This window comes from Grammomys surdaster, unplaced genomic scaffold, assembly GCF_004785775.1.
Source record: "Grammomys surdaster isolate TR1022 unplaced genomic scaffold, NIH_TR_1.0 212, whole genome shotgun sequence".
NCBI classification, from domain to species: Eukaryota; Metazoa; Chordata; class Mammalia; order Rodentia; family Muridae; genus Grammomys; species Grammomys surdaster.
Window position 1 is genome coordinate 30,752 of NW_021604657.1, and position 19,559 is coordinate 50,310.

The following is a 19,559-nucleotide window of genomic DNA, read 5'->3' on the forward strand; positions in this document are numbered from 1 at the left end:
GATACACACAAGGCCTGGATTCTCCTTTTGTCCAGGGTGGTGCTGCTCAAGTGCAGCTGGGCTGTGTGTTTGGCGACCAGCACGACATACAGCTGTTTCCCTCAGCCACAAAGTCATTGTCCTGCCAGCTCTCCTGGCTGTCACATATAAACATCACATAGGCAGAGGCTGGCAGGATGCTGGGGATACCCCAGCTTTCTAAAGCCTGTAGACTATGTCTGTCTGCAAGCAGCTGTCCCCAACTAGAAGGGACTGTAGATAGAACTTCACTACAGCTCTCGAAATGCTACTACCCAGCCGGCACCTGTGTACCACTTGGTTGTCATTTGTGAAAACTTCTAGGACATTTGTGCGTGAACTCTGAGCACAGCACAACACAGGACTGTAGCAGAGCTCACACCTACAGTACTACTAATGTAGGAGTTGTAGCACGTCAGAGGTCATGACTATCAGCAAAGTCCTTGTCATCAAGCAAGAAGACCCAAGCTTGATTACCATTATTCACGGTGGATTTGTTGTTATTTTTTTTAAAGCTGGGTGTGGTGGGCATGCACTTACAATCCTAGTGCTAGGGAGACAGTGACGGGACCCTTGGGATTCTTTCACTCGCTAGCCTAGCATGTTTGTTGAGCTCAAGACTAGTGAGAGACTATATCTCAAAAGCAAGGTGGATGATTAACCTTTGGCCTCCGCATACATGGGCACCTGGACACATCCATGTATCTGCATATATGTGAGACCACATAAGACACACACACACACACAGAGAGAGAGAGAGAGAGAGAGAGAGAGAGAGAGAGAGAGAGAGAGAGAGAACGCAAAAATAGCACCAGCTAAAATTTATTGAGTACTGACTCTGTACCAGGCCTGTCACTGGGCACTTTCATCACTAGACAGTGGGTCCTATTCTTCAACTTGGTTGCACAGGTGGGAAGCTGAGGGCAGGAGGTGTTATGTGGCTTGCCTGCAGTATGCACTGGTCAACGACTGCACTGGGTCAGTAGGACTGTTAGTGATGGCTTGTTTGATGGGCGTGTCCCAAGCTCTTCATACTTGTATTTCTCCCAGGCTGGGGTTTCTTGGGGATCCCCAAAGCCGGAAACTGTATGTACTAGTGGTTGACTCTGGGGCTTCTTGAGGTAAGGGCACCACGGAATGCTGTTCACCACACAGAGAGCTGAGGGATTCCAGGAAGAGCTTTCTGAAGGAGGAAGACACAGCATTGTAGAGGACTGGGGTCACTGCCGAGCTGACATAGAAGAGCGTGTTGGTCACCATGTAGAAATAGTGATAGAAATCATAGAGCTCACTGGAAGGCAAACCCAGAGGTCTGGTTAGAGGCTGTCACCTCTTACAGTGCCCTCGAGTCCCCTCCAAAGAGCCAGGTGAGCAAGAAAGTTCTTTGTGTTGACAGAGCACATTAGAAATAGTACACATTTCTATTACTGCCATCCCCTGATGCATTCCATCCAGCCTCTATGACTTTCTGGCTATGCTTACTGATCATCTATAAAGAAGATGGCAGCCCAATAACAGAGGCTGTCTGCCTAGGTCAGTGAGATGCTGGGAGCCCTGTGCTTCTTGGTATGGTTGAGGAGATATGGCTTCACTAAGAAGGGATGTTTTTTCCCCTAGTCATTATGCTCCATGTGGCAGATTCTTTTGGTGTTAGTGGCTTGGAATATGCTCCTGCATGCACATGTATATGAGGCGTTCTGGTTGCTTCTGAGGAAGAGGCTGTGGACACACCTAAGTCATTATGGGATCTCTACTCTGTTGGGTGTTTGGCTTCCATTTATGATCACGGGCATTGTGATTTCTAAAAGACTCACATGTAGCCTAGGCTAGCCTTCAATTTTTTTATGTAGCCAAGGATAACTTTGAACTTCTGATACTCCCACATGCTGGGAGTACAGATGTGCACTACCACATTCAGTTTATGTGATGCTGGAGATCAAATATGAGGTTTTGTTCATATTAGGCAAATACTCTTCCAATTGAACTATATTTCCAACCCCAAAATTTTCTCTTCTCTAACTGCAATAAAAGAAGATTCGCTGGTCTCCATGTGGCCTTTGTCAACTCATGGATCTATTCTGAGTCTTTAATAACATGGCTGTCACCACCCTGTCTGGGCTGTAGACTTTGGTCTGTTCTAGTGTCAAGATGCTCATACCCCTGACTTCTCTCTATGAGGCCTGTCATAACCGTGGCCTCACCATGTCAGGAAGATTTTTAGAGAATGCCCTGACCCTACCAGGTATGATGCATGCCGTTATCCTAGTTCTTGGAAGACTGAGGCAGGAGGACTGTCATACTTGGCCACAAAGAAAGTAGTAGGCCAGCTGAGGCAATATATCAAGACTTTGTCTCAAAACAAACTAGAAAACCCACAATAGCTTGTCTCCACCTCCAGCTGGAAGATTTTGAAAGTACAGCCTGAGCAGGACCAGATAGACTATAGGCCAAGGATTCAGAAAACTTGGCAGCTGAGGCTCCATTGTCTGGCTCCAGCCCAACCCAACAGTCTCTTCTCAGTGGCCCGAGAGCCACAGCACACTTACTCAGTCCATCCATCATCGGGGATGTAGCAGTACATGAGCCTTCGGGCATGGTACGGCAGCCAGCAGAGGACATACACAGCCACGATGGCTCCTGAAGGACAGTGGGAGAGAGAAAGAGAGGGCGTAGCAGACAGAAAGCAAACATGTTCTCAGTTATATCATTGTTGAGGGAAAAGCATGCCCAAGGTGACAACACCAATGCCTGTGGCATCTTCCTGGAGCCAAAGGATGGGAAGAGAATTTTAAAGTTACTGGATATGAACCTTCCATGTCCTTGTACACAACAGGCTTCCAGAATCTTTCATTGGCTACTGGAATGCACTCTCAACTTAGGACTAGATATTCCCAGCTGACTGACTGCATGTGCAGCATGATATGCCTTTTGTGCACTGCAAAGCCCCTCCCTGAACTCTTCCTTTTCCTTCTGCATGGATGGTAGTCCTATCATCAGACCTCAAGCTGGAATCTTCTTAGCTTTCTCTCCTTCCACATCTCCCGTTTTAATGAGTTCGTTCTCAGCGACTGTCCACTCTGTTTCTTCCTTGCCTTCACAGCTACCACCGTAAGAAGTTTCTGTCTCCTTCTCACTGGACTCTGACATCCGTCTCCCTTCTACCATGAGCAACCACACACATACTACCCAGTATGACCCCTGCAGCAATAGCATTAACTGGTATTTTGGTAGAAATGCAGATTGATCAACACACTCAAGACCTCGTGGGTTGGAATATCATGGCTGGGCCCTGCACTCTGACTCTTAGAATGTCCTGGATCACTACCATACACCTAGAAGTTTAGGAATACTATTTGGCCCATATGCTAAAGAGCTATGAAGACAACAGATCTTCCAGATGTTGGCTCTTGGACCGTTCTGCTCAGCGACTACAGAGTGAAGCCTGACACCTTCCTGTGCTGATTTTGTGTGACTCATCACATCCAGTGCACTTAGCTCTTACATCTTTTCACACAAGATGCGGATGTTGCAGAGAACACAGATCTGTCTCATCAAATCCTCCCAGACTTCAGCTAGTGCCCAGATTTCAACTGGGGCATGATGGGCCCTTGGAGAGACCTGTTTTCCTGTCCCTTTAAAAAGTGTCTTTTACAAGGCCAGATTGTTCTGGATCCTTACAAAGGCAAGCAAGCAAACAGATGAATCTTGTGAGCAGGAGAGGAGGGAGCTAGAGGGAAATGGGATATGGGGACCCAGCCAGTCTGAGAGTCTACAATAGTCAGACTGCAGTCCTTCACTGTAACTACTTTTGGCTTTCCCTCACAGCCCAACTTTCTGAAACAGATCCAAGACCCTCCTGTACGGGTATGCTACTCCCTGCGTGGATCTGTACTTTCATGCATAACATTCCAACTCTTTCTTTTAGCTATTCCATTGTGCTTTTGAGGTACAGGAAGAAGGAGGCCTAGAGAAGAGCAATAGCTTGCCAAGGTCATCTAGCCAGGAACTGATGGACACAATCCCTGGTACCTAAGCTCCTCTCCCTCAGGGTATTGTGTTAGAGGACTTAACTGAGAACCTGGGCGCTGTGCTGGAGGCTGCGGATCTGGCTGGCATCCTTGTGTCTCACCAGGCTGGCTTGGACCCCCAAGGAGAGGGTCTTTCTCCATGTGATGAAGCCCAGGAGGCCTTCCTCACTCAGGAGCTCCAGGCGGCTGGGGATGGAGTTGACTTGGGCAGAAGCTGATGGTACCTGGGAGTAGAGGGCCATCAGGTGGTTGACAGTGATCCCATTCAGGAAAGCAGTGAGTGCCAATGGAAGAACGAAGGATACCAACACATTCACCTGTGAAGGTAATTCCGAGTGTTATGGGGGCAGCCACCAAAGGCCTGTGGGTCTGGACATCAGGTTTGCTCTGTGCTAAGATTCTGCATCAGCACAAGTAGGGGATCAAAGGCCTGGAAGGTACAGCTAAGGAAAGTCTCGGAACTGTAATGCTACAATGCAAGCCCAAGGTCACAGAGAAGCCATATTTCCCTATGGACAGGAGTCAGTTCTTTACAAGGAAACAAACATCTCTGAATGCTCAACCTTCTCAGCCCGCTTTCTTCTCCGATCTGCACACAGGACCCTGAGTGCCCCAGCCTGCTTTGCAGTCTTTATATTCAAACAGTGTCTTCAAATGGCTCCCACTGGCTAGATACCTTCATTTTTAAAACAATTCTCTGTGGGCTGGAGAGATGGTTCAGTGGTTAAAAGCACTTGCTGTTCTTGCAAAACACTAGTTTTATTCCTACCTCTCATGCTGAGCAGCTCACGACAGCCTGTAATTCCAGCCTTAGGGAATCTGATGTCCTCTTTTGGCCTCTGCAGGCATCTGCACTCATGTGGACATACCCATATACCCAGTCGTATACACGTGATTAAAAATAAAGTGAATCTTTTTTATATTAAAAAAAACATTCTCTCATCACAGCCTCAGATGTTGGGAATCAGGCCAGGAGGTTGCAATAAGTGTTAGCTCTGGGGTACGCCACTCAGTCTACCCAGCAAAGGCAACAGAAGTATTCAGAGCCATGTGGCAAAAGGAAGCCCATGCCAGAGCTGGGTCACCATGAGCCCCAAGTGAAGTGGACATACCCAAGGCAAAGACGGCAGAGGGAGTGACTTGTGGGCACTTTCTCTGTACTCATTCTCTCAGTGGTTGTCTAGAGGCTACATGGGCAGCTCCTGCAGGTGGTACTTCTTATTCATATGCTTTTGGAAGGACTACGTGAGGAGAGGATGCAGAGAGAGGAAAGGGGGAAAGGCTGCATGGGCTCAGGGGGTGATGCCCTCAGGTGGCCCAGTTAGGTGCTTCAGTGGGAAGGAAAACTGTGAGAGATCAGGTCCCTAGAGCGAAGTGGGGAAGGAGAGAAGAGAACACTGACTGAGAACCTGCTGTGCCGTATCCCTGGCACTTTCATGGGGTCACATTTAATTATTTCCATGACACTAATGCTATATTTTTGGTATCCAGGCAAATCCAAGCACGTGCATAGCACCCACCATCAGACAAGCACCCCTTTCTGCCTCAGCAGGGACAAAGAACAGAAACAGGGCCTCCTGGGAGCCAGCAAACTGATATTTCTGACTTAGGGTCCCAGTTCTCACCATCCTTGTCCTGAATCCTTCTCTAACTTGAAGTTTCTTCCTGTGTTTCGATCATCCCCAACAGAGTCCTGACTAGAACCCTTCAGTTTCCTTCCGCTCCCTCCCTCCCAGATAGTGGTTGAACTCTCTTCCTAGAGATGGACATGATGTTTCAAATGCCAAACTCCTTTTGAAGCAAATACATTACAAACAAATCATTGTTAGGTATTTGGTCCCCTTGTCCCCATTCAAGGAGAACTTGGACTAGATAGGGGTAAGGCAGCCCTGGCGAACATGGTTAAACATGGGCACAATCGGCTCTTCCCATGGCTTCCCCTCATTCCTCTTGGGTGAAAAGGAAGGTGGTAAGTGAAGGATTGATGAATAGGTCCTAGACTACTCCCTCCCTGTCCACCAGACCCAGCTGATACACACAGGACGGTGCAGAGGTAGAGAGGGAGCTTTATGCCAGGCACTGCAACTGTGTAGTGTGGCAGGAAAATAGAGTGGAGAGTAAGAGGTATCAAGATTAACATAAGAGAAACCAATGGCAGAGAAAGGCTGGTGACCCTCACCAATGGCTACACATAAGGAGCAAAGCATGCAATAGAAAAAGCCCATGGATTACAAAAATGGGAGAAGACAGGTGCTATGTAAATGACACATAAAAGGTCACCCTCACTTTACTCTCCTGGCCAGTGCCCTTGAGCTTCTAACAGTTTCCTCTTCTTCTACTCTTCGTCCCCATTCCTTTACCTGGATGAAGACCTGGAGTGTGGCACGGCTCACCAGCACCGTGCACACACGAGAAGCAGGCTCAGGCTCCCCGTCGGTCCTCTCCATTTCGTGCTTCTGTCCCATGATAACCGCCATGGGCAGGGCAAGACCCAGAGAGGCGACCCAGACCAGTGACAACAGGCGGCGGGTGCGGCGCGGGGTGAGCAGGCGGCGGGCGCGTAGCGGCTGGCACACGGCCAGGCAACGCTCTGCGCTCAGGCTGGCCACGCTCAGCACCGTGGCGTAGGCGCACAGCTCGCGCACGAAGTAATAGCCACGACAGCCCAGATCGCCGAAGACCCATGGGTAGTGGGACCATACGAAGTTGTAGAGCTCCATGGGCACGCTGACCAGCAGCAGCAGCAGGGCTGACAGCGCCAGGCTGAGCACGTGGTAGCGCAGGCGCCCGGGGCGACCGGCCCGCGCCTTCAGCACCACGTGCACGGACAGCGCATTGCCCGCTGTGCCAAGCGCGAAGATGAGCGAGTAGAGAGCGGTGAACAGCACCTTGGCCCAGAGACGAGTGTCCACGCCCAGCCGCGCCTCCAGGCTCAGCCCTGCGCTGGGGCTGGGCCTCGGGGGCCACGGGCTGCTGGTCTCCATCTCTTGTCTCGTGGTGGCCTGAACTCCCTCCCTCTCACTGCCCAGAGCCTGGGCTAGCTGCCCGGTCAGCCAGCACCACCTCCTTTCTGGGAACCTCCAAAGCTGAGAGGACACGCCCCTGGAGGGAGTTCCAGAGCAGAACCAGTCTTCGATCTCTCTTCCATTTGGCTCTATCTAGAAAAGCATGTGTTGGTGGAAAAGGGTGGAGGAAGGTATCCTTTGGAGTTCACCTGGATAGCATCACTGGTAAGCCATATGACCCGTGGGTAAATTTTTAAAAGCCTTCTGTGCCCCACCCCGTTGTTTTTCAACTTTAAAATACTACCCATGCTGCAGAGTTTCTCTGGAGATCAAATGAGTTAATCGGGACACATACTCAAGCTGCAGTACAGACAGACAGATAGATGTAGAATTTGAACTTTGCAACATCCCCCGTCACTGTCAGTTTGTTGTCTTTTCTGTGAGCAGTCTGAGGAAGAGATGGCTCAGGGAAGGCTTTGCCACGTTCCAGCAACTTTGCCAACTTAATCACTCTCATCAACCTGGCTGCCTCTGCTGCAGGAATAACCTCAAGAAGGTGGCCAGTGCATGCACCCTTCTGGTGTCACCCTGTCACAGTCCTTTGAGGATGTCACTCTCAGATCAGAGGGATGAGTGTGTGTTAAGCCTGTTTAAGAACATCTTACTGTGCGCATTTGTGAGCTCATGAAGAGAGAGGTCTGGAGCTGGGACTTTTTAGATACCCATCTTCCCATCCAAAGGAGGCTTATGTCTACTGGGGACAGAATTAGATTGACACCCAGCCCTCCTGATTGTTTTCCCACCCCACAGGTTGTATGGCCCAGTGACAATTCATTTCATCTTTTTCTGGATCCATATCCATATCCACAATGAAACTGAGATGATGTAAGTTTGCTTTCATTCTGCTCCTACACGGGAAGGGTTTTGAGGCTGGGGAATCATAGGGAAGAAGCACTCCGTGCCTTTACTGAGTAGTTAAGCCAGAGTTGGAGAGATGGACATGCATGCAGACACAGAGAAGCACATCACTGCAGAGCAGAAACCAAACCTGAAACCTCTCTTCTCTGAAGCTGCTTTTGTTGGGTTTGTCACAGCAACAATGAAAGTAGCTAATACATTGAACATGCTCAGTTAAAACATAAGCACATCTTGATGGACTATTTACTGTTAATGCCTTTATTAAACAAAACATTGGCTTAATCCCCCCGAAGCTGCCAACTAAACATATTTCTACTACAGGGACTTTTCTACCAACCCAGATCAAAGACCGTGGCTATGTAACTATAACCCAGGAAATATTTCTGGACTTACCTTATGAAAGCCATGCCCTCCAGTCCTCTGTGGGACCCACTACGATGTTGGGCATTGGCTAATTCATGCATCACTATTTGCTCAAATATGCCTTAAACAGTGTAACTCTGTGTCAGTTTGCTCCTATATAGAGCCAAAAGTAAATTATGTCTTGGCCTCATCCTGAGAGGCCGCTGTGCTGATTATGATGTAAGACATAATAACAGAACTTCCCTGGCACATTCTGAGTATGTAATAAGGGCACTGGATGTGATAACACTGTTGAAGTTGCCCCTGTTGTGGCCTGTGACCTCCCTGACTCTTCACTTGGAAAAACCCTGTCTAGCTCCAAGAAAGCTTGTAGGGAGTTATGTGTAAAAAGAGCATGTGACTCTCAGAATGACCTCAGCAATATCATCCCCAAATGCTGACCTTTCCCTTCAACGGTCAGAAGAAGAAGAAATCATTCTGGGATGTTGGAGAGGGGGCAAGCATGAGAAGGGTGAAATCATGGCAGGAAATGCTCTGAGTGCTTGCGTGTGACTCCCAGATATGGCTGCCAGAGCAAGTGGGGGCATCCTGCGTGTTCTTGACAGCTGGGAGCTGCAAGGGACATCTATCCAGGTCTCAGTGTGCTATCCTAAAAAGTTAGAGCCTTCTGCAACTTGTGATGTTCAAAATAAAACAGAGCTTTTAGGGCTGAGGACACAGACATGAGGTGTCCCAGTGGTGGTGGGGATGGCAAGCCACGGACTCACAGATAACAGCCCTTCTTGACACAGTCTAACTGTCACATAAGAGGAGCTTTTGCCTGGCGAACATGAGGACTCACATTCCATGTGAGAGTGCCAAATGCGATGCACATGCTTGAAACCCCAGGCATATGGAGATGGAGGCTGGGTCCTCGAGGCTTCCAGCTAGCCGGCCTAGCCTACACAGTGAGCTTCAAGCAGAGAGAGACCTTCTTTCCAAAAAATGGTGATGGTGCCTGAGGAATGACACTGTGACACTAAAAGTTTTCTTCTGGCTCACACACATGCATACATGTGTACCCCATACATGTACACACACATGCATACATGTTGTGTATCCCATACTCGTGCTCTCTCCCTCCCTCCCTATGCCTCCCCCACACTCTGCATCTACACTATGGTACCCCTGATATTAATATCTCAAAGCTGCAATAAAGATCAGGAATTGTTGCCATTTCCCAGGGGTCACATTGTACTAGGACTATATTGAGATCTTTCTGAGCATGGCTTCAAGTCTCCCCATGACCTTGTGAAGGACTTTTTTGCAGGGTTTCATTAAGTTGCCAAGACTGGCCTTGAGCTCATCACAATTCAGGCCGGCTTTGAACTTGTGATTCTCCTGCCTTGATTTCTTGGTTGCCTGTACACTTCATTCCACTGTAGATGCATGGAGGGTCTGTTTTTAATCTCTGTTTTCCCAAATGGGAAAAAAAGGCTGTTGGAGGTGGAGTGAGCCCCCACCACCACCAAGTCCTGTTAGCTTCTAGGGTGGCAGAGTTGGACAGGAGCTGCATGGTTCTGGCTGTAGATTCACCCCAATGCTGAACTTCCGCTGAGCTGAGCCCATCGGTGGTCACTTCCCCATTCTTGGCATACTATCTAACTGTAGCTGTCCCCAACTAATGTTACTCAATTGAATCCTGGAAACTGCAGCAGTGTTCCTCACAACCCACCCCAATGTTCTGGCTTTCCAAATGAAACACACAGACACATAGACACACACACAAACAGACACACAGACACACACACAAACACACACACACACACTCAGCCTTTATGTTTATATATGCCTTAAATAGCTCAATGGCTGGACCACTTCCTAACCACGAGGTGGCTAATCCACTCTCCAATATTCCCAAGTTATGACTTACTAAAATCTTCATTCCGTCTTTGCTGCCCTAGACCTAGATGTGTAGCCCTCCCAGGCGGAGATCTCCTCACTGCTACATGGCGGCTATGTTCTCTGTGTACAACTCTCAGGTGTGGCATCTAGGTTCCTTCTCCTAGCATGGGATCTCTCTCCCTTCTTCTTTCTGTTCCTAGCCTGGAAATCCTAAAAGTCCCACCTCTGTCTGCCCTGCCCAATCATTGACTGTTGGCATCTTTATTTACCAATCAGAACCAGCTGTGGCCAGGGTCCCTCAGTGTCTTACATGTGAGACTACTGCAAACAGGTTTTGGGGGAACATAATTAGCAGAATACAAGCAGCATTAGACCAAACCTACAACATCTACCCAGTGCACACTCCCAGCTGTCTGATTCAGCAATGAGACATGTGTCACCACAAACTCTGTCTCTTTTAGCAAGTTGCCAATGTGTGTGAAAACCCCTGGGATAGGCTTGGAGCTCTGGGGACAATGGCCAAGATGCAGCCCACTCTGCCTTCCTCACAGTCTGGAAGTGTGCCTAACATCCTAATGCACATGTTACATGTGCTGGTCCTCTCACCAGACTGGCCCAATCCTGATCCTGACAGGTACAATCTTATCACCTGTCAGTCATGAGGTTCTTAAAATAACTTGACAGGGCAAATTAAAAATAGTAGGAGGAGTGGTGACCCAGATTGATGGAAGTGTCCTGGAGAGTTGGCATTTTGTTTTCTCTTGCACTTAAGGGCCTTTCGGGACATTCAAATGTGGACACTAGTCCATGTCATAGTGGTGGGGTGTCTGCTCTGAACTGTGCACACCCATTCTCCCCAGGGTAAGGAAGGCCCAGGGTGTCTCTGCTGAGTGACTAATATCAGAGCTTGGTGGGTAGGGACAGAGAGGCCCAGGCTGGAACACCAGCCTGACTTTATAGATCCAGTCCCTGTACAACCAGCCTAAGGACATTGTCTTTGAAGTCACTTGTCCTGCTTTGCCATTTTCTGCTTTATCACCTAAGGCCAGCTCTGCAAGCTCTTGTTTTCTGTGTGTAATCTTTCAGGGGTGCTGTGCTGTAAGAATCACACGCTGTCATAACCAAGGGGCAGAACTAAAGATGGTAAGGAATGACATAGCCTCTGGGGCTGCAGGAACATGTGGAAGTGGGTACACACAGAGGAAGCTGAGGCAGGCTGCAGCTTCTGCTTTTTCTGCCTTGGGTGTAAGAGTGCAATAGACATGTCATATCTGAAAGTCAGACTTCTACACTGGGCCCCCACTTCTTCTTACTCTTATGGTCTTTCTTTCCCTTCATCTCTGATGTTTCAGTGGTCTTAGAAAGGTTAACATAGATGTCCTACTTATGGCTGGGCACTTAGCAGTCACCCATTCTTGTCATCCTGACCAGTTATGAGTCTGTATTTACCACTGCGCACTGCAAAGGAATCATCTCGCCCGAAGCTGAGTATAAGGATGTAATTTTTGGGGGTGGCTTGTGAGATGGTTCAGCGGTTAAGAGCACCAACTGCTCTTCAGGAGGTCATGAGTGCAAATCCCAGCAACCGCATGGTGGCTCACAACCATCCGTTATGAGATCTGATGCCCTCATATGGGTGTCTGAAGACAGCTACAGTGTACTTTGGGCCGGAGTGAGTCGGGCCCTGGAGCGAGCTGGGGTAGAGCAAGCCAGGCTGGAGAAAGAGAAAGAAGGGGGGAAGGGAGAAAAAAAGGATATAATTATTTAGAAAGCTATTTGACAGAAATAATGTGTCTATTTAACAAGCCAGTAGTGATAACTTTTCCTCCTGGGGCCTATGACCTCCCTAGTCACTGGCTTTTGACTGGGCTTATAAGACCAGATGTGAGTTTCTTCCTGTGGAGTTGTCTTCATATCCTAGCAGAAAGCAGTTGGTTACCTCCATAACAGTTGTGCCACTATGCATCAATGGCCAACATAGCGATACACAGAGTCCACAGCCAAGTACAACATATTGATGACATTTTCCTCCAGCATCCTACATGATACTGTCTTCATTACGAGGGCTACACAGCAGTGGGGAAGCCCCCAGCTCAACTCCAGCTTGATTTGCCTACGTCCTTAGACCATAGCATGTAGTGTTCTCAGCAATAGATCTTGCAATCTATTTCTGGTAGGCAGCCAACACTTTGCAGACTTGCCCATCTCTGGCTTCCTTCATCCACCAGCATGCTCAGTGTCGGTATTCTGAAGACCCTTTCCTAGGCCCTGCTATGCAGACACATTCCCTTTCGTGTGCCTCTGACCTCCGCTTTGCCCAGAAGCAGTCTTTGCAAGCTTCCCTCTATGCAACCTCAGGTTACCTGAACCCAACAGAATCCAGGATTTTCAGGAATATGAGAATCCACTTAAGGGCTGTCCCTTAAGTCACCTGGCCTGCTTTGTCACTTCCCACTTCTTGACCCAGGGCCAGCTCTTGAAGCTCCTATTTTCTTTGTGTAACATTAGAGGTGTACTGGCAAAGCACACACGATCATGTAGCCTCCATGCTCAGTAGAGTTCCCAAGGTGTATAAAACCATTGCAAGACCAGAGTCATTGAAAGATGCATGGAGCTAAGTAGCATCATGCTAGGGAAGGGGACAGAACTGAGAGTGCGACATAGCCACATAGCCACATAGCCACATGGGAAATAGAGTCCTGCTGCTGGTGATCCCTGCTCTCTTGACTCCAAAGAGCCTGTGATAGTACGTAACAGAGAGAAAGCTCTCTCAGATTTGGTGGAAAATTCATAGAGTAATCCATGGACAGCGTGATCTTTGTTGTGTCATCTCTTATGTGTATGGTGTGTGTGTGTGTTTGTGTGTGTGTAATAGTACATGCATGCCACAGCATGGAAGCCCTGTAGGCATTAGTCTAGATGCCAACAAGATTTGGGGAGTCTCCTGTCCCCACCTCCTATTTCTTGTAGGTACACCAGGATTATAGATGCCCGTGATGGCACCAACTATATGTGGGCTCTAGGGATTTGAACTCAGGTCCTCATACTTGCACCTGTGTTGGATAGTTTATGTCAACTTGACACAGCTAAAATCATCTGAGAGAAGGGAACCTCAATTAAGAAAATGTCTCCATAAGATCAAGTTGTAGGCAAGCTTGTAGGGCATTTATTTAATTAGTGATTGATGTGGGAGGGGACAGCCCATTGTGGGTGGTGCCATCCCTGGGCTAGTTGTCCTGGGTTCTATTAAAAAGCAGGCTGAGCAAGCCAAGGGAAGCAAGCCTGTATCCTCCATGACCACTGCATCAGCTCTTGTCTCTGGGCTTTTCCTCCCCAATTTGCTTTTGGTCATGGTATTTTATCACAGCAATAGAAACCCCAGCTAAGACACACAGTTTTTCACACTGAGCCATCTCTTGGGCTGTGGATTTTTGTCACTTTAAAGTGTCATTTCTTGCATTCAACCAGGAAGGGGCTCAAGTGGTACTCTCTCAATCAACACTTCCTCTGAGCAAATTCCCTCTGTGGATCCTCTGTGAGTTTGATTCCAGATTCTGTCTTAGGTCTTCTCAGCTTTGGAAGTTACTCAGTCTCTGGGTCTTACTTCTGAGATAGACCTCAAAGGCAGGAGTGAACACAGTGGATTTAAAGTGTCCTGCTGAGTCAGCTGGCCTCATGCTCCTCCCCTTGTAGCCTGCAAAAAACTGGACAGAAACTGGCATTTTCTGGTATCTTTGCATCTTCCTTGTGGTGTTTGTCAGCCAGTCCCCAGGTGGGAAAGGATTTGCAATTCAACACCCTGCTCTTTGCTGGGGCCTTGTGACTTGGCCCAGGCTCAGTAAAGGGAAGCAGCTTTGCCTACTCCAGTGTCACTAGGCCTGGCCTCCAGCTCCTGAGCTGGTGTCCCCAAGGGTCATTTCTCTCCAGACACTGAGTGAGGAGGTGGCTAGACAGTGCAGGTCCAGCTATGGCACAGCAGGATCGTGTCTGCAGCTCCAAGTGGGAGGCACCACGGGACAAGAGCTCCCTGGATTCGGCGTGGTCATGGGTAAGGCTGCATGTGGCTGTCTGTAGACTCAGCTTCTGCTCACAGCCCCAGCTGTGTGGTCTGTGCCCAGAGGCTCCATTCAGGAGGGTCCTGCCAACACAATATCCAGCCGTGTGCCCTACAAGCTCCCACCTTAGGGCTCTCAGGGACGTTTGTTTATAGGTTGTTGTATTCCAGACTTAAAGCATAGTTTCTTCGCCCTGGATAGAAAAATGCTTGGTGTATGCTCTGAGCCTGGATGTTTTCAGGTTCCCATACCATTAGAGAGAAAGGCAGAGGCATGAGGGTGATTCATGTCTACTGTGGTCATTTACAGCACTGTGTGTGACATGGGGCTCCTTGGACTCTGAATCTCTCAGCTCTTCCGTACTATGTCAGACCTCATTCAATATCTGGGAAACGGGAGGTTGTTTAGACATAGCTATGTTCACTGAAGACTCCAAAATCCAAAGTGGAGGGGGCGGTGATCACCCCCAAGTGGCAATGAGTGTTGAGGATAGAACCTGGGCTAAAATCCAAACCTCATTGTCCCTGGAAAGACCAGTGGGTTTGGGTACAGTGCAGACATTATGCCCCTGACCCAAATGGTACCCCTGGATACTCCCATGATACTCTGTTGGGATCCCAGATGCAGGAGCTAGACTAGCCATAGGGAAGGCTTTGGGAGTAGAGAACACCTGTTATTCTGCACCTGCAGGAAGAAGCCTCCTGGCTGCTGGTGTCCCAGAGCACCTGGCACCTGTCACTTTCCTCAGGACAGGTGGTTCATTAGGGGCTGCTCTGGAGGGACAGGGTGCAATGTAGTCAGGGGAGCTGAGGAGAGAGAAGGTCCTGGATTCTGCTCCTGCTCCTGACCCATAAATCACTTAGTCCTGAGGGCAGATATTTTGTGAAAGGACCCATGCTTGTGGAGCTCTTTCCACAAGCCTAGCCCTTGGGACAGGAGTGGCAACTCCCACCCCTCAGGAATGCCGCTCTAATCGTCAATGAACTGTTTTTGTGGTTAGTCTGGAGTTAAAATAGCTTTTCTTCTTTCAGTCCAGGAATGACACTTAAAATGTAGCACACATCCTGGCCTGTATCAGTTGAGATGCAAACTCACTCCTCCTTTGTGGGCAGCGCTGGATGCCCACCAGACACATTGGTGTCCACCATAATGACTGACACACTGTAGGTCTGAGACTCAGGTCTCGTTGTCATGTTGTTGTCTTGTCCAGCCCAGGTAGCAGGCATCTGAGGAAGCTGACTGTTAAACTGGGACTTGCCCTTGGCAACTGAGTGGGGGTGTGGATTGAAGATTATGGTGAGAAGCCAGGACCTCTGGGGTATGGTGAAGAGTCTGTCTACCCTCCAGTCCATGCCCATTGGCTCTTTAATCTGAGGAAGCTCTGGTTGAATATCTGTGTTCTGCTTGTGTCTGTCTGTCTGTCTGTCTGTCTGTGTCTATGTCTCTGTGTATGTGTGTCTGTGTCTGTGTGTGTGTGTGTGTCTGTGTCTATATCTCTGTGTGTGTCTATGTTTCTGTGTGTGTGTGTGTTTGTGTCTCTGTCTCTCTGTCTCTTTCTGTCTCTTTCTGTCTCTCTGTCTCTCTGCCTCTCTGTCTCTCTCTCTCTCTCTCTCTCTCTCTCTCTCTCTCTCTCTCTTTCTCTCTCTGTCTCTCTGTCTCTCTCTGTGTGTGTGTGTGTCTGTGTGTGTGTGTCTGTGAGTGTTAGGTCAGAGGTCAACCTCAGGTGTTATTTCTCAGGTGCCATTTACCTTGTTTTTTGAGACAGGTTGTCTCCTTGGTCTGGGACTTGCCATGTAGGCTAGGCTCACTAACCAACAAAACCCACTGCTCTGCCTTTGCCTCCCCAGCTGTGAATATAAGCATGCTGCCACCTCACCCAGGATTTTTCATATGGGTTTCACATGTGGGCTCAAAGTCAGGTCCTCATGTCTGCAAGGCAAGCACCTTACTGACTAGGTTACCTTCCATCCCCTGCTTCTGTTTGGAATGTGGTCAGTGTGAACTGTGCAGGGTGTGAGCAAAATCCTAGGGCATTGTAAGCAGAGGCTGGATTTCCATCTATGATGGCTTTTTATAATAAAGGGACAAAGAGGTTTGAAATCCACCCTTTGTCCCCCTTTATTCTGTCACTTTCCCCACTGTCTCATGTACTAGATAAATGTTCGTTCACTGAGGAAGCTCAGCAGGCAGAGTCTGTAACAGGTCTGTCCCCTGTGCCAGCATAGCTTGGCTTCTCTTATTCTCAGAGCAAAATAGGCTATGGGAAGAGGGGGAAACAGACAATGAGAGGCGATAGACTCCTGGCTGCTGCTGGAGACACACTGCTACTGTTTCCCTGCAAGGGGGGGGGTTGATTGTAAGGTTGGACTGTGTAGGGTTTTGGGACATTGGCTCAGCCTTCTGAAAGAATCTGATCCTCTGTATGAGAGTATCCTGGAGTGCCTAACCAGCAGGCCCAGTGAAACCAATGCCTTTCTCTGTTGGTGGGGGTTTGATCAGGATCTGGATCAGGATCTGACACTGAATCTTGGGAGACAAGGGAGTGCCCAGGCTATGACTTCAGGAAAGCAGAAGAAGTGGGACTAAGCCCAGACAACGGAGCAAAAGTCCAGATGGACCTGTGAGATCAGGGATGCTTCAAGGATGGCTTCAGAGGATCTGGTAAACAGACAAGAGAGGCAGGAGCTACAGCTGCCCTGGCTCGGGGCCCAGGTTCAGCTGCCTGGCTTCTGGGAAGAGTAAAAGCAGCTCAGCCACCATGGGGCTGGGGAAAGGGCAGCTGGCAGAGACACAACTCCTGGAGGCACCTGCTCAGCTGGCACCACCCACCTGCAGGGTTGGCCACAGACACTCACAGAGTCTCTGGGCTCTGTTTCAGGCCCATAGGCATTTCTGGGTCCTGAGTGTGTTCAGAGCCCAGCAGGGTGGGGGAGATGCTAAGCCTGGTCCCTAAAGGAGGTCAGACCAACTGTGGGTGGGCAGATTGCAGCCTGCCAGCCACAGCGTTCTTGAGGCTCAGCTCAGGAGTGACCGCGCGGAGCAAGGCCAGGAAGGCGCCTGTGAGAAGCTGGCCTAAGAGCCAGGCAGAGAGGAGTAGGATTTCAATAAACAGCAAACAGGGATAGAGCCCACTTGTCTGGGAGGTGAGCTTGAGAGTACAGGGTGTTCCTACCCCAAGCCGCCTGCTCTCAGGGAGTCTTTTTTTTTTTCTTTCTTCCTAGTTGGGACGTGCCCTGTGACATTCATACCCAGCCTCTGAAAGACAGCAAGCAGTCATGGGCCAAATATGAGACCCAGAAGGCCAAAGCGCAGGAGCCAGAAGGCCTGGGTTCATATGCCAGTTTAGCTTGCTAGAGCCTTAGTTTCCCCATTGGAAAGCAATGCTTCTAATATCTAATGATAAAAGAGTCAACAGGGCTTCATAGACAGCAACTGTCCTTAGCACTGCCATTGAACCTGGGAAGGATGTCCTGTGGCTACGGGCTGTAAATGTAGTAGTGACAAGTAACCACATTTTGGGCTGGGGAAGTGGAGCTTAGTAGTTAAGAGCACTTACTGCTCTTGCAGAGGAGTTGGGTTCAATTCCCAGCACCCACATAGTGATTTACAACCATTCATCTGTAACTCCAGCTCCAGGGCATCCAATGTCCTCTTCTGAACTGCTTGGGCACCAAACACGCATGTGATGAACATATATAACATGTAACCCATATGTCACATATAAAATAAAATTAATAAATCTAAACTTTAAGAAAATAAAAAATGAGGGCTGGGCATAGAGCTCAGTTAGTATTCCCTGAGCATGTGCAAAGCCCTGGGTTTCACCCCGAGCATTGCATACAGCAAGGCATAGTGGTGCATGTATGGAATTCCAGGACTCAGGAGGTAGAGGGAAAAGAATCAGAAGTTGAAGGTCACCATTGATTACACAGCTAGCTGAGAGTCAGACTGTGATACATGAGATTTTTTTTCTCTTTCTCTCATATGTGTGTGTATTATACATTTTTCTATACTATAAAATGTAATATACAACTATATAAAAATTTCTCTGTATTATTATATATATTCTATAATTTATAAAAGTACATGCATCCACTTAGGTGTTGGACCTCCAGTGCACTTTTAGGACACATGGAGCCATGTATCTTTGTTATCTATCCTGAGTGCAGGCTGCATCCAGACCAGACCTTTAGTCAGCCCAGCCACTCCTCAGCTCTGTGAACGAACTCCTTCCATCCTGGACACACCTTGGCTGGGGCCATGTCCTTTTCTTCAGACATGTTAACTAGATCTCCAAGGAGGTGACTCCTCAGGACCCCAGGCCCAACCCACTATTTCAGATCTAGGCTCTGCTAGGAATTGTAAAAAGATACATACAGGAGATGTTTGCCTCTAGAATATTGTCTCCACCTTCCAGATACCTAGACAGAGGCTGGAGGATGGTTTCTTGGGTTACTGTCTTCAGGGATCTCTGGCAGTCAGGGACAAGGTCTGTCTATGCCCTGTGCAGGCTGAGCAATTATATCCACTGTTCACCTGGTCCAAGAGCTTTTGCACTTGGGCAGGCGTGTTGGGGGAAGGCCAGAGAGAAAAACTACAGGAAGTGATGTCCAGAGAGGTGGGAAGGGGAGGAGTGTCTGGCAACAGTCTTTTACATGTCTCCTGCTCCTGCATCTAGGGCCCACCTTGGCCAGGATCAGGTGAGCATGAGAGTCTTTAGCTCCCTCTGCAGGTGATACCCTGACATCACATGCAGAAAACCAACCATCTTCTAACACAGTGGCTCGCTCTCAACCTTCCTAACGCTGAGCTGAGACCCTTTAATACAGTTCCTCATGTTGTGGTAACCCCCAACCATAAAATTATTTTCATTGCTACTTCACAACTGTAATTTGGTACTTTTTTTTCAACCAATAAATACTTTAATGAGAACTACGGTCAAAAACATACCTAGCAGTAACTGTGCTGTACCCTGCTGCTGTAGCCTGCCTGGGGAAAACCAACTACATTTAAGCCACAGTTGGAAAGCGCCTTTTGAATGTCACCCACCAGTATCCATCTTCACACAAGACACCAATCTGGGGTCACACTCTCAAAGTCAATACTTCCTCTCAGGGAAGAGGTAATACAAATGCATAAGCAATCTTAAGTCACCTTACTACTCTTCAGTCAGGGGGCCCTGTGAGACCACTGGTTCTGTAAACACATACATCTTTGTCAAAATAGTTAGGAACACAAAGAGGAATGGTAGAAAGGGTGGCAGGGCTGGGCCGATGGATTTCCAGTTC

At 48.6% G+C, this 19,559-nt stretch overlaps 1 protein-coding gene across 1 annotated transcript; it reads right to left on the bottom strand.

Annotated features, from left to right (window-relative positions):
- Window positions 1–963: 963 nt before the first annotated feature.
- Ntsr2 (neurotensin receptor 2) lies at window positions 964–7,030 on the bottom strand. The gene is given in 5 exon segments (XM_028772241.1): window positions 964–1,136; window positions 1,138–1,309; window positions 2,565–2,655; window positions 4,090–4,363; window positions 6,407–7,030. Coding segments are annotated over 5 exon segments (1,317 nt in total). The 3' UTR covers window positions 964–980.
- Between the last annotated feature and the right edge of the window lie 12,529 nt (window positions 7,031–19,559).